Raw genomic sequence first — 15,943 nt, forward strand, 5'->3', positions numbered from 1 at the left:
GGTATCACACTAACTGAATATAAACATTTCCTTCTGACACATTTTAAAGTGCTTGTAATGGGATCTCCTCACACTGATACATTAAGAAAGAATGTGCAGTAAGCATAGTTCAATACTGCACAGTGAAACATCAAGGATCCTAAAACTAAATGTGGTTATTTGGTTGAGAACTGGGCAGGCATGGTTAGCAAATGAAATTAGTGATAATATTATGATTAATGTTATGATGAATTATGTTTTTGACCGTTTCTGTCATGGAAACAGATGCTCTGAGGAAGTGTCTACTGGCCTTTGTTTCAGTGTAAACGCAAGTCTGTCTGATCACACACTCACACTTGTGTGTGCTCTATTTTCATACGCTTTCAAATGTACTCTTGTAGAGGCTATGATCCTTATATTAAGTGTCAGTTTAATTCTTGAACGAACATACAGTACACAAGGACAGGGTGAAATTTTCAACCCACTGACTATTCATGATGTGACGTCTCTTTGGCATAAATTGAAGGAGTTCGGTTCATCCAGGTACTACTATCCTCAGTGTTCCACTCATTTCTGCTCTAGTCTAGTGGGATCCTGAGTTGTGGGTTTCAGTGTACTTAGAGCCTGCAACCTCAAGAGGTCAGTCATGAGCTGAAAAGCAAAATACAACATCTGAACTAAAAGGCTGAACTCAGACACAGATACTCAACTGTATTTTGATGTCTGAAAGTTATAATTATACATTAAAAGGCTTAAGTGAACTTGCCAGCAATATATAGAGTAACAGAAACCAAGGCTACATCTTAGTGCCTAGTAGAAAAAGACCACACAACCAGACAAGTCCAAGGACATCTTTATCGGCAATAACAATGAAGAGTACAACAGGATCAAAACAAATTGTTCTGAAAATAAAAACAGGTAATCTTTTTTCACATTTGAAGACACCACCAATGTATTTACAAAGAAAAACAAAACTCTGTAAAGGCCCTGGGATAAAGCTTGTCTTGTTTAAATATATACCAATCCAACTATACAAAAAAAAAAGAGAGACCCAACAGAACAAACACAGGAGGTTCTGAACATGATCACGTGATGTTCCACATGTCCCAGAATAGCCTTTATACAGTACACTGAAATCAACCTCCATTTAAGCAAACTGAGTTTGTGAGAATGTGAAGCTGCCCCATTGTTGAGTAGCTGCAACGCCCATAAAAGAAAACAGAAGCACAACACAGTTTGTTAGCTGTGTGAAACAAAAGTTCACTTGGTTTCCTTATCAGAGGTTAAATGCCTCCCTACAATGGAAGAAAATGCCAGACTTCTTATGCCGAAATGATACGCATTGTCAGAATAGAGCATTTTGTTTGTTTGTTTGTTTTTCTGAAAGAAAGTGAACACAGGACCCATAAATGTATCCCGCATAAAATATAGCCAATGGCCGTGCAGCAGCTGTTGCTACGGTAACCTGTCACAGAGGAAGAGAATACACAAACCCCTTTCATCAGGAAAGCCATGGCACATCCTCTAAGACATCCCTAATTAAGGGAACAGTAGCCTTCAAATTTGATTTACACACTGTACAATATGCTTTGCTGGAGGTTTAGTTGAAAAACAAGTAAAGTTAAATTCTTCTCTTGAACATTGAGTAATTCTTGTTATTACTGTGTAAACGTAATTTATGTACTAGGTGTTATTGTTTTTATAAAAATGAGCTGGCTGTGAAATGCTCAAGCCAATTGTGGTGCCACTGGATGATATGTCTATTGGTATATCATCAGTGGACAACTGACAGTGCACACCAATGCATATACAGATAGCACTATTCACATGACTGTGGTTTAGTCTAGCCATAATCACACAGCATCAAGGTGTAAACAGACTAAAAAGCAAGAACACTGCAAACCTTAACAAAATGAAAAGTGTTGCTCCACCTCCCAGCATTCATCCTGTGTTTATGTATCAATCAGACACTCCTGTAGGCTCTGTGCTTCCAGACACACAAGAACACATTCGCTTAGCTACTGCGCCTGTCGAACATTCACACAGTAGTGTCTACCGCTGAGATGTATGTGTGTGTGTGTGTGTGTCCACTGGGAGAAATGCTACTGCGTCAAGCAAATGGAACTAATATGCAGTAGTAAGCCTTCAATACAATGTCATTAAATATCAGTAAAATGTCAATATCATTAAAAAAAGCCTGTGCTTTTCAAAACATTGGCATTCATTATCAGTGGTTAAATCACCAACACTTGGTGATATACAAAATTAAATCATGTTGTTGCTTTTTTTTTTGCTGCCGTTTGGATGTATAAATGTGGGGAAACAGTCCTTAACAGTCAAGACATAGCCTACTGAAGACTGCTGCACTTCTGCTTTCATTGGGGTAGATTCACGTAACAGTGGAACATTCACCAATGACCTGTAAGTCCTGCCCTTGCATTTAATGCGTGACTGACTTTAAAGTCACTCTACTATGAGGTGAGAGAATGAATGCATACGCCAATTCTTCATTCACATACAGTAGTCATGGACACAAACACAGCAACGAGAGGAAAAAGCCAGAGGAGAATGAAAACGAACATCGAAATACATACACAAATATACACCTGTATAAAATATACGCTTAATTTAAAACATTAAATACTGTACATCGAATTCAAAGCGATGTCAGAGCTATGACATCACAGCACCGGTCAGTGCAAAGGCAAAAGAATCAATTCAGATTTTCAGAAATCAAAACTTTTTTTTTTTCATTTTAAATCATCTGTACAGCTATGGTGTTCTCGACTGGACGGAGAAGGAACCGCTCTCGTCTAGAAAGTGTCAGTCATTCTAGGGTCCGTTCTAGGTTCTAGGCCTTCAACGAGACATTTGCTTATGTATCTGCTGACTGTAAACAAACTTATCAAAGAGATTTCTGAAAACTGCTGTTGAAGAGCTCAGAGGGGAACGACCTGGGAGAACCTCGCCTGTGTCTGCAATTCAGCCTGATTCATTAGCGCAGCGCAAGCATTACTCCCCTCACACAAAACGGGAGCTGACTGCAAATCTTTCTACTCGATAGGATTGAGTCAAGGATCCTGACCAATCACAGCAGCACAGCCGGAAGGCACAGCTCTCAGCTCCTCCCCTCCATGCCTTTTAAGTCCTTCCTCCGACGCTCCCGACAAGTCTAACTGGAAGTAACCCTCCTTCACAACTGACCCGACCTCATTCCTCCATCTTCTCCAGCGCCCAGCAAACCAGTTCCAAGTAACCAGTTCTTCCCCGCGTCACGCCGTGCGCCTATCCACACCCCTCCGGGGCCCACCCTCTTCCTTCTTCTCCTCAGTGGTCCCTGGAGAGCAGCAGCAGAGCGCCCAGGAAGGCGGTCAGGGCAAGCATCCTCTTGAGCAGCGGCCCGTTCTCCTTGGGGATCACCACCTGCGCCAAGTCATTGGTGATCAGCGAAATCTCGTGAGCCACGCACACGAAGATGAAGGTGCTGACGATGATGTTGAGCGAGGGGTTGCCGGGCACAAGGACCAGGATGCCCTTAGTGTCGGCTGCCAGCCAGATGTGGTACTGGCAGATGAAGAGCTGGGGAAGGAGGAGAGATAGATGAGGGTGATTAAACGAAAGGCTGAGGGAATCGTAACGTTTTTAAAGAGATGCTGAACGGATAAACTAACGAGTATAATGATATTTTGGAAGGTGGTTTGGAAGCCTATGTGTTTTCCGACAAAATATATGCTGTGTTTATTTGAACCAAGATCAGCTGGGTAACAGGTTTGTTGAGCAAACCGAAAGTAATTTGCTTTTAAATATATTGACCTGTGACGTATGCTGTGGTAAATTCTGGGTCAATGTCTTAAACAATCTCCTCAAGCAGAGTCCTGGATTTCCAATCCACATTGAACACTGACTTAAAAAAGTGTATCATTAGACTTTTGACTAATTAATATCTGGTCACAGTTATGATTTATTAACATTGAGCATTTTCCAACTGCAAGGGATTATTTTGAGAATCCTCCACATAGATGATGGGCAAAGGAAGGGGTCAGATCTCCAGCCTAACCCACCAGTAGTTGTAGAAACTGCATGATGAAGCAGAAGTATTACTGCAGCCTTGTTAGGCTGGTTTTAGGTTTATGGTATGGTATTTTTGTCATAAAACATTCATAGTGTTTCCCTTCTTGTCTGATCTGTCAACATCAGTGTTCATCTCAAATCACCTTTGATAACATTTCTGTAGATTCTTCCAAACCCCCATCCTGACAAATACAGTGACCAGACACACCCGGCAACCCAGGAAACCACACCCATAAATAGCAGGGCAAATTGAATAGGTTGTGACGTCAAGAAAATAGAATGTGCCTCACCTCTAGGGAAATCTTTCCAAACCACGCAAAAAATGAGCTGTACAGAGATCGGGCGTAGCCAGGAATGTTCCGGATAAGCACGAACGCCAGGATCTGAAGCACAAGCAGTTTGGTGATAATGAGTCTTTTGGTAGTATACCAAAATTCACTTTAGGTCAAAATGAAACGAATGTGTTTACATAGTAAGGTCAGTAGACAGTACACCATGCAGTATACTGATACTGACAAATGCAATGGATTTACCTGCACAACAGAGATGTAAGGGTGCATCTCATTGCACTCCGTTTTGTTCTTGCAGCTACTGGCCCATATGGAGTAGGTCTGAAACATACAAGCATACATACAGGCATCGCTGAGCTCAGGCTAAAGATGGATACTTCACTATGTGCTTCCACATGATACTGGGCCAGAATCAACATGAAGACTGAGGTTTTTAACATACCAGTGGAAGTGAGGCTTGCACTATATCGCACTTCGATGATTCATATTACTTATCTTAAGATAAACTAGAGTCTTTATGTATAAATCATCAATGACATCTACTCCAACGTTTTCTGCTCTCTCCTATTACTCGAACGGAGACTTGGAACACGGTATTGGAAACAAATACCTTACGGCGTGTTTTACTTTGAATAAACAAAAGGCCACGACGGGCAAACAAAGCAAAGAAAACAAGACTCAAAGTGTCTTGCTAGTCACAAACAATATCACACAAAGACAAAGGAAAAGTCCAGGGCTTAAATAGAAACTCAATTAACACATGAACTAAACATGGAGGGATATACTAAACACTGGAAAGGATGAACAGACTGGGGTAGCATATGGTTCTGGAACAGGAACCCAGACTGGAGTAGCTGCAGGGACTTGAGCAGGAACAGAGGATCGTGTTGCAAAGGCTGTGACACCTATTCCTATTAGTTGTGTGTTTCCATAAGTAAATTCAGTTTCCAGTATACTCTGCATTGGAGATTTTCAGACCCACTGCTGGGTCGATAATGACAGAACACAAAGGGATTAACAAAAACTATGTCAGCGATTCGATTTTGTGAAAGGTTGTTGATATATGAGCTCAACTGCCAATCAAATTACAACCCTCCCTTCTGTGCTCCTGATGCTCCGTGTTGATTGGCTGGGATTATTCACATCTCGGTTTTAGCCACTATGTTTGTTTCCCATTTAAAGACCCAGGATTGTGTATGAACAGCAGAGTCTTATTTTTTAGCACTGAACAGACAGCTATAAAACCACGAGAAGCAATTTGCTGAATTTGACCAAAAAAATGTATGGGATTAGCATCACAGACCTCCCCTTTAACAGCCCCTCCACCCTCTCCCTGTGGGACTGAGGGTGGAGTCATGTCCAGAGGACGCAGTTGTGTGACTTCATAAAGCCCCTAAAAACCCCTGCTGTGTTCCCCCTCTCACCATGAATGACACCACCGATATGAAGAGGAGGCAGTTGGAGACTGGCGTGGAGAACAGAGGCTCCCCTTTGCCCTCGGAGAGGAGTTGACACTTCTGCAGCGCCAGGTAGGTGAAGGCAAACACCATCCCATGAATCACAGCCTGTGAAGTAAACAAACACACACAAGCACCCATTTATACACACACAACCAATCAAAAGCAGTTTGGCTTCAGTAGATGCAGTCAATACTGATGGAGAAAATACCAAACACTGTTAATGACTTTAGAATATATGAATCAAGTGCCTTGTTTTAATAATTACCTTATATGCTTTTCTTTTAACAGTAACATGGCTTTTCTGTGTTCCTGTGTATATAGGAACTTTGATTAACTGGCGTCACTTATTGTTTTTTCGACCCTGAGTAAATACAAGAAGCTGGGTCAAGAACCTCGTTTTGACTATGATGTTAAACACTTACGGCATCAGCATTATATAAATCTAAGTATATAAACCTTGTGGTTTGTGAGTTAATTAGCTTCACTTTCATCCTTGTGCTGTGAGTGAGCCCAATTGCAATTGATCTTGTTGAACTAATATGATCGGTGAAAATTCACCCTAGTTACTTCAGGACTCCAGAGTTATCAATCAGTATATTTATTCAACAAGAACAATTACAATCGGGCTCACTCACAGCACAAGGATGAAAGGTCAGCAATTTCACTCACGAACCACAAGGTTTATATACTTAGATTTATCTAATGCTGACGCTGTGAGTGTTTAACATCATAGTCAAAACAAGGTTCTTGACCCAGTTTCTGGTATTTTCTCAGGGTCGAGAAAACAATAAGTGGCGCCAGCTAATGAAAGTCACACATATACACAGGAACACAGAAAACCATGTTACTGTTAAAAGAAAAGCATGAGGTAATTATTAAAACAAGGCACTTGATTCATATATTCTAAAGTCATTAACAGTGTTTGGTAATTATCTCCATCAAATAGCACCATTACTCATTTGAGGTTGTTAAGCAATGTGGCACTATGGATATAAGACAGCAAGGGACAAGCATATTTAAGAGCCACAATTCAAAGTAAGGCACACACACACACACAGATAGTGCACTTACAAATCTATCAAGCTTCCAACGGAACCACCATTCATGGATGCTTCCTTGTAACTCAAAGAGCTTTGAAATGGGCCAGACGAAGAAGACCTTCTCAAAGAGCCCCTGCAAGCACAGACACACAGAACAGATTTGTGGTATCAGACATCCGGGCACATTTTACACACCAACACAGCCCTCCTATCGGTCACTCACATTTCATGTGATAAGGATGGGTGACACTTACCTGTGAATATGCAAAAAAACATATGAAGAGCAGCAAGCAGAGTAGCTTCATAAGGATCCCGAGATTCCATATACCGTTAGCTGAGGACAACAGACACAAACAGACAAGGCAATAAGTAATCAGAGAAAGCAGACATTACACATAGACTTTTATGCACATGAGTGTAACATTTCCTAGCCAGTACCGTTAGCCTTCTTCTGCAGTATCTGGGGCCAGAGAGCCATGGTGGCGTAGACGATGGCGAACCAGAAGGTCACCAGCGGAACAAAGTAGTAGAACTGGTACGGTCTGTCCATGACCAAACACAGCACCACTACCAGGAAGTTGAGCCGAAACAGCACCTAGGGAAAGACGCAGATAAGGATCAACGTGGTCATTTCAGTTATCCTCAGGCTAGATAATAATAATACAAATAATAATAATAATCTATATCTGCCATCTGTTCACTTGAAGCCACACCAGGGCATCACATGAGAAAGTAGCCCAACAGAAAAAGTTCTTGGAGAACTTTGAAAAGGGCTATATAAATGTTATGTATTATTATAAGTTAAGAATTAAACATGGACTAGTCACCCATCTAAAACTCATTATTGGTTAATCTTTTCACTCCAAGCAAACATTACAAAATGGTTGAAGCAAAAATTGTAACAAAGCACCCACAATAAGACTCCCCTTCCTGAGCGCCAACAGTGAGAGTCATTAGAGAGTCACTTCAACGTAGATCCATATCTAGTATACAGAGGCAAACCCACTGAGTAAGCACACAACCAGGTTCAATTTTCATGGGGCCCCTCACACACTATTGACAAATCCATTTACACAGTGTCAAACAATAAGGCAGCACTGAAGGTCAGTGCTCTCTCTCGCAGCTGTTACCTGGCACACTCGGTAGAGGCCAAAGTCTCCCTTGAGCCAAAAGAAAGAGAAGTGGCCATATCCCGTCTGAAAAAGGTACGCCGCCACGAGAACTCGCACGTGCATGTAGACCGGTAGGAACTGCAGAGAGGCAAGGGGAAGGCATCAACAGTGCATCCCTTGTGTTAACAGAGAAGGGAGATACAGCAGCAACACAGGAGAGAGAGAGAGACACACAGACAGACAGACAGACAGACAGACAGACAGACAGACAGACAGACAGACAGACAGACAGACAGACAGACAGATAGACAGATAGACAGATAGACAGATAGACAGATAGATAGATAGATAGATAGACAGATAGACAGATAGACAGATAGATAGATAGATAGATAGATAGATAGATAGATAGATAAAGATACAGTGAACGACTCACTGCACTCGCTCCTGAGATGTGGTAGATGAGGATGACCAGCTGCATCCAGCCCTTCCATTCATCCGTCTGCTCTCTGTTCAGTAATTTTGTCTGCAGGTCAGATAAAAACAAAAAAACACATGCTAAGACATCTCATGTCAACTATCACTATTCATGCTTGGATATTTAAATCTGACTTTGTGATTTGCTGTGAAAGTAGCATGTTCAGTTAATTTGTACACTCAGCGGCACTAGATTAGAGCCATATAGACTATATAGATTAATGTAAAACATTTCCAGATTGGAGATGTACAGTACTGTGCAAAAGTTTTAGGCAGGTGTGAAAAAATGCTATGAACTAAGAATGCTTTGAAAAGTGTAAACAATAAATGTTTATTTTTTATCCATTTACATGGTAAGACTGAGCACAGCAACAAGACACAACGTAGTTACACTGCATCAGCAGGGTCTCTCCCAGACAAAGATTTCAAAGCAGACAGGGGTTTCAAAATGTGCAGTTCCAGCTCTTTTGAAGAAGACGTTGAGGATCGTAGACGCAGTGTTCAGCCAAGGAAACTTAATGCAGCTGATGAAAAACACATCAAGCTTATTTACCTTCGAAATCGGAAGATTTCAAGCAGTGGCATCAGCTCAGAACTGGCAGAAACCAGTGGTACCCAGGTACAGACATTTACTGTCCGGGGAAGTCTGGCCAGAAGTGGTCTTCATGGAAGAGTTGCAGCCAAAAAGCTCTACCCCGACAAGGAAACAAGGCCAAGTGACTGAACTAAGCACGTAAACATAGAAACTAGGGTGCAGAAACATGGCAGAAGGTGCTCTGGACTGATGAGTCAAAATTAGAAATATTTGGCTGTAGAAGAAGGCAGTTTGTTCGCTGGAGGCTGGAGAGAGGTACAATAATGAGAGTCTGCAGGCAACAGTGAAGCATGGTAGAGGTTCATTTCCAGTTTGGGGCTGCATTTCTGCAAGTGGAGTTGGAGATTTGGTCAGGATGAATGGTGTCCTCAATGCTGAGAAATACAGGCAGATACAAATTCATCATGCAATACCATCAGGGAGGCGTATGATTGGCACCAAATGTATTCTGCAGCAGGAACATAACCCCAAACATACAGCCAATGTCATTAACAACTATCTTCAGCTTAAAGAAGAACAGAAAGTCCTGCAAGTGATGGTATGACCCCCACAGAGCCCTAATCTCTACATCATCGAGTCTGTCTGGGTTTACATGAAGAGACAGAAGAATTTTAGGAAGCCTACATCCACAGAAGATCTGTGGTTAGTTCTCTAAGATGTTTGGAACAATTTACCAGCCGTGTTCCTTCAAAAACTGCGCAAGTGTATCTGGAAGAATTGATGCTATTTTGAAGGCAAAGGGTGGTCACACCAAATATTGATTTAATTTAGAATTTTCTTCTGTTCCTTCACTGCATTTTGTTAATTTATGAAGAATTGATGAAAATAAACTGTTAACACTTCCATTTTTGAAAGCATTCTTAGTTTACAGCATTTTTTCACACCTGCCTAAAACTTTTGCACAGTACTGTAGATGTAAAGACTAGAGACCGTATTTGATACAGTCTTTACAGTGAATATATATGCAAAGAAGAGCTTTAGCAGACATTGAGCAATCTTCTCTACCTCCTTGCTGTTCTCGTTGTAGAAGATCCCAAGCACAAACATGTAGATGAGGGGGATGAAGAAGGAGGAGTGTGTGTAGAACTTCTGTTCCTTCATGAAGACGTCGCCGCGGTCACACAGGTAGAAGTAGCCCATGATCAGGCCCATCTTGCACACGGCCAGTAGCGGACCCCTGGAGTTGAGGGACACCACCACCGAGTTTGGTTTCTTCTTTTCCTCCCCGCTCTCCACGTCGGGGAGGACCGGTGGACGGGTCTTGCGCTGGCGCCGGTGGCCCAGGACGTGGAGCACCAGGAAGCCAACCATGCAGACCAGGAAGGCCCCGGCTGTCAATTTCTGAAGGGCACTAGGGGCAGGGAGGGCCTGGCAGCAGGAGCCATCGATGGGCTGCAGCACTTTGTTGCAGACCGCGTTCATCACCACCATGGCACCCTGATTGGGAAGATGGGGAACAGAGCAGGGTGAGGGAAGAACACATGTGCTGTGAGAGATTGAGAATGTGTGTGTTTGTGTATGTGTATGTGTGAGATGTGAAAGAGTGTGTGTGTGTGTGTGTGTGTGTGTGTGAGAGGTTTGAAAGAGTGTGTGTGTGTGTGTGTGTGTGTGAGATGTAAAGAGTGTGTGTGTGTGTGTGTGTGTGTGTATGTGTGAGATGTGAAGAGTGTGTGTGTGTGTGTGTGTGTGTGAGAGGTTTGAAAGAGTGTGTGTGTGTGTGTGTGTGTGTGTGTGTGTGAGAGAGATGTAAAGAGTGTGTGTGTGTGTGTGTGTGTGTGTGTGTGTATGTGTGAGATGTGAAGAGTGTGTGTGTGTGTGTGTGTGTATGTGTGAGATGTGAAAGAGTGTGTGTGTGTGTGTGTGTGTGTGTGTGTGTGTGTGTGTGTGTGTGTGTGAGAGAGGTTTGAAAGAGTGTGTGTGTGTGTGTGTGTGTGTGTGTGTGAGATGTGAAGAGTGTGTGTGTGTGTGTGTGTGTGTATGTGTGAGATGTGAAAGAGTGTGTGTGTGTGTGTGTATGTGTGTGTGTGTTTGTGTGAGATGTGAAAGAGTGTGTGTGTGTGTGTGTGTGTGTGTGTGTGTAAGATTCATGATCAAGCAGCTGTTGTGACCACCAGCGGAATACCCAAAATGGTTATCTTATCATGGTCAGAAAGGAAAAGTCCCCACACTGGATTTCCTCAGACACCTGGGGTCAGGAAGCAAACTGAGGTGTGAGTGACTGCAATTAATCATAGTATGGGAATGGGGGAGGCCATTGAGAACCATCTCAGACAGAGAAACCAGATTATCATATACCACAACAAAAGGTTGCCAGACCTGTTTGCATTACAAGCCTAGCTCATTTACATTAGAGTGGTCTTAAAACAGTATATATGCCTAGAATTGTGAATGCTTGTTATTCAGTACTACACCGCTGAATCCGGAGTAAGGCTGCTTCGTCACTGCACATTACTGGAATAAAGATTGCTGCATCAGAAACAAAGAAACTTCCTTCATTTCTTACAGTGTGTGTGTGTGTGTGTGTGTGTGTGAGTGAGTATTTGAGAGAGTGTGTGAGAGAGAGAGAGTATGTGCCAGGCAGTGTGTGCGAGAGAGTGTGTGCGAGAGAGAGTGTGTGCGAGAGAGAGAGTATGTGAGGGAGTGTATGTGTATATCCTTACAACTCATCTGGCACGACGTGGCACTAGCATTACCAACATCAAAAAGATGCTCTTGGGTGAATATGCTGTAATTTAGCTGAACTCCATACCAATACCAAAGTAAACTACATGACTAGGAATCCTCCCGTTTCCAGGATTTCCCTTGGCTTTACTCTTTAAATCATAGAAAAGAGCTCTTATAGATGGAATACTAACCACATTTCTGGTGCCCTCAGGCAGGTGCAGGCCATCGTCGGACTGAGCAATGGTTTCCATGGCTGCCTGTCGTGTGGCCTCCAAGAATCGGACTCTGGCCTTGGCGTTCTTCTTGCTGCTGTTGAGGGCGCTCACGGCTGCCTCGTTGTACATGTCTATCACCTCGTTAGTGATCATCTTCTGGCTCTCACTCAGCAGCTCCTCATGGACAGGATCTGGCGCAAAACATAAAACATAATATAAACAAACAAAACATTTTTTATTTATTTTTAATGCCACCTCATTGAAGATGTTACAACACAACTGGATGGAGGTACAGATACATTTCACACCTATGTGTGCAATCTAACCACAAGTCAATCTTAAGCAACACTAACTCAACTGAGAGAGACATCATCATAACAGCAATTCCCAGAATCTAAATTACAGGAAGCAATGAAATGGTAGTTTAAGAGAAAAGGATTGGGGGGAACCTACGTAATTCCGTTAAAACAGCACTCTGACAGAAGGGACAGGGGAGGACCATATTGCTTTATATAGGACGCTGCATCCATGCACAAATAACAAGGGGATAGATAGGCCCCGAGCCTCACCTTGTAAAACCCAGTAGACCTCGCTGTCCTCAGCTAGGGCCTCCAGCAATGGCGCTATGAGCGTGATGTTGGCTCTGTACTGGAGCACAGTCTCGCTGCTTCCACCGTGGAGTTTGATGGACCACTACACAGAGAGACCACATGTTGGTCAGGATGATCGCATATTAGAGCCCAGTACAACGTGCCAAAATAAGACGCAGGCCAAATCGAGACCAAAATCTTGCACTCACCGTTGCGACACCAATTAAGATGACGTCTGGTTTTGCAGACATATTCTGCAAAAGAAAAAAAAAAGGTTGAATTTAGTTGAATAGACTGTCCCTAGCTGTGTCATACACACATACAATACATATAGTGAATTAAGCATTATTATAATGTCGTCCACACCTCTACCCATAGTTTTAGATGTTCCTTCAGGGAGTTGTTCACTTCTGTGTACCATAAGAAATCCTATAATCAAGCACAGGAAACAGTTACATATCTTCAGGCTATTTTTACTTTCCTATCTTTTCCTTTTTGTAGGCTTGTTACAAAGTTCCACAAATACTCAAAACCAAGTTGAAAAGTAGACTAAAAAGCAATTACAAGACACGTCTTCTATGTAAACAAATTTGAAGGTCATTATGCAAATACAAGCACAAAGTATGTCAAAGAGCTCACCACTTTGAGAGAGGAAGCCCGATCTTCGAAAGGGATATTTTCATGCTAGTGAGAAGAGAGAGGAATCAGGAATTTCTCTTCATATGCAAAATGTTATGGCAAATGTACTATGCATAGTTTAGATTTCAAAACCCTGTGAAAGATGACTGCAGATGTTCACTTTCCACATTCAAAGATCAAAGAAATCCAATTGATTCTAATAATACTAATAAAATAATAAAAATAAATTATGAACACGTAAATACAGTAAGGACCAACCTTGATTCCATCTTCTCTGTGCTCAGGGTCAATAATTTTGATATAAGAATGAAACAGTTGCCGAATTCTGGAGTCACCAATAAATGCTACTCTCTTGTGGCTGAGGCAAGACTTTGCTTCCCTGCAAGACAAAACATGGTGAATGAACCTGAAACAAGGGTCAATAAGTGAATGTACTGCATAAGAGGATATTGAGAAACGCTCTTTCAAAAAGGACTACTGGAATTCATAATTAACAGTTTAGGAATAGGCAATTAAGGAGAGACACACATACACATACAGAATGATGGTCTGCGACTGACTTACGTGCTTTTATACTTGTGCATCATACAGCCATAAGGCTGCCACACATTCTCCCCCAAAAAACGTCCGCTGGACAGCAGCCATTCGCATGTGTCTCCACCTTCGGAGGGACCCACAGATATTAAATTAGCTAGATAACACCCTAATATGTATTTCCTCTGTGTGTAGGGCAGGTTGGAACACAAAACAAGGGCCTTAAGAGAACCCATAAGAACTACTGGACTCGTTCTCCCTGGCATCGTCTGTACTAAATAAATATTGGCTGATGAATTTGCCAACCAACGTCATCAAATATCCCTTGGTAATTATGATTGACAAAACTCAATTTCAGCTACAGGCAGCCCAACTTCACAATCATCACAGTTAAAGATATAGTCCAATATTAGCTTTTGCGAAAAGTTGTTGATATCTAAGCTCAACATTCAATCAAACTGCAACCCTCACGCCTGTGCTTCTAAAGCACCGTATTAATTGGTTAGGATTGTTTGTGGTTCGGTCCGAGCACTAGGTTGTTTCCCATTTACAGAGTCAGGACTGTGTATTAAGTTGTTTTGAGTGCAGACACTGAACAGACAGCTAGAGAAGAATTTTGCATAATTTGACAAAAAAAATGCATATTAGAATCGCAGTCCCTGCCTGTAATGTGCACAACACAACTACCTTTCCTGAAACACCGACACTGCAACGGCGATTTCAACAGTTTTGAACCAGTTCACGACACAGTACTCTAACCTAGCTACATGTTCCAATATAGCTTCGCTAATGGAACACTTTGACTGTCATGAAGTTGTACTGTTGCAGTTATGCAGCGTGCTAGCTGATCGATGGCGGTGTGGCACATTTCAATTTCTGAGTGGTTACATCCTTGCACATACCCAAAGGTTTAACGGAATGTAAACATTAACCATTCCCCTTTCCTTAAAACGTAATGTTAGCTGGTTTACCTACTACTGCCTAGCATTAAACTGCTGGGTAAATGAACGACAGCTAGCTGCCTCAGACAGATTACGCTGCTGTGCTGAAAAATCGGCTTTAAAAATAACGTTACACGAAAATGCATGTAATGTAACTATTTAATGTTATGGAGGTTGTCGGTGACAGTAGCGATGATGACCGTTAACGTTAGTTAGCAGTTAGCAAACTGCATAGCCAGTTTAAGAATTTGTGCTAACATTAGCGACTCAACAGCGTGAAGAATGTAAACAAGGGTGACGACCGAAATCCACCTGCAGTATTCTGCTACACACGGCTTGTTTGCTAGGTGGCAAATGTAGTTGGATAAACATAAAATGGCAAGTCAGGAAATTATGTCAGTCATCTATTTACTGTTGGTATTATTCCAGCAAACACTGGTCTACAGAATTTTGGCAAAACAAGGACTACCAGATTCCGAAACTCGACTTTTTAGCTTTTAAGCTAGATAGATTGCTTGCTAACAGACAGTGAGCTCATTTTAACATTAGCAGGCATGCAGCAGCTAGCTTGCTATGACGATAGCTAGCTGGCCTAATAACCATAGCTAATTGGAGCAGCACACTTACCTCCATAGTACCGTGATGCTGAGTGAAATGCGATAAGAAGAACGACTGCGGCAAACGAGAGTACCTTTGCATTTTTAATGCTAAAATACTGATTTATTTCTCGTTTACCCAGGCTGTAGGCCAGGACCGCCATCTTGGCTCCTCCATGACAACAAGCAGATAGACGAACAACAGTGGCGGAGTGCTCGAACGGGCTGCACACCGGCGCGTAGGCGCTATTGCTGTCCCTCTCAGTGGTTGGGTGCATAGCTGGAGTTGTTATTTCGCATGCTGCTCCTAGTGCTGTGGCTGCTTCGCCCATGTCAACTTCTTCAGATGCAATGAGAGGTTCTTTCTCCTCCATCACTTGAAAATAGGCTACTTCAACTTATTGAAGTTCAGAAAAGTATATAAGTAAGAAAGCTGGTATTTGAAATGTCATTCACCGAGGTTTCTTTTAAGGTCCAATTAAGGTCCAAAGGTTTATTTAAACAGTGGTGAGACTATGGGTCTGCTATCTCTCTTTTTCCGGGAGGTGTGGGTGTAGTGGCTTAGGGCTGAAAAACGCCAAAAGCGTTTCTTTTGTTGTGTTTCAAAACACAGCAAACAAGTTTTTAAAGACGCAGAGGCTTCAGAAACATCTTGGCAATGTGCACCGGGCTGTTTTGACAGGCGCGTATGAAGTGGAGCTGCGTGCGCATCCCGCCTGGGCCGAGTCTGACATTGATAG

The 15,943-nt window shown here is 42.3% G+C and overlaps 1 protein-coding gene across 1 annotated transcript; it reads right to left on the reverse strand.

Annotated features, from left to right (window-relative positions):
* Positions 1-820: 820 nt before the first annotated feature.
* casd1 (CAS1 domain containing 1) lies at positions 821-15,511 on the reverse strand. Its single transcript, XM_080837337.1, has 18 exons — positions 15,235-15,511; positions 13,697-13,793; positions 13,391-13,511; positions 13,133-13,177; positions 12,860-12,922; positions 12,703-12,747; positions 12,473-12,596; positions 11,880-12,094; positions 10,030-10,461; positions 8,389-8,478; positions 7,971-8,090; positions 7,279-7,435; positions 7,095-7,174; positions 6,872-6,973; positions 5,765-5,905; positions 4,584-4,661; positions 4,341-4,433; positions 821-3,558 (listed from the first exon to the last, which is right to left on the reverse strand). Exons 1-18 carry the CDS (start codon positions 15,479-15,481, stop codon positions 3,307-3,309), a joined length of 2,502 nt encoding a protein of 833 aa, XP_080693463.1. The 5' UTR covers positions 15,482-15,511; the 3' UTR covers positions 821-3,306.
* Positions 15,512-15,943: the final 432 nt, after the last annotated feature.

The sequence above is a fragment of the Sprattus sprattus genome (assembly GCF_963457725.1).
Source record: "Sprattus sprattus genome assembly, chromosome: 4".
NCBI classification, from domain to species: Eukaryota; Metazoa; Chordata; class Actinopteri; order Clupeiformes; family Clupeidae; genus Sprattus; species Sprattus sprattus.

Bases quoted from the DNA above. Each gene is read 5' to 3' on its own strand.
- casd1 (XM_080837337.1), bottom strand. From the start codon at position 15,481: ATGCACCCAACCACTGAGAGGGACAGCAATAGCGCCTACGCGCCGGTG. The intron at 12,923-13,132 runs GTGAGCTCTTTG...GCTTGATTATAG, and splicing joins GGGCTTCCTCTCTCAAAGTG to GATTTCTTATGGTACACAGA. The intron at 5,906-6,871 runs GTAAGTGCACTA...TTTACTTCACAG, and splicing joins GTTGGAAGCTTGATAGATTT to GCTGTGATTCATGGGATGGT.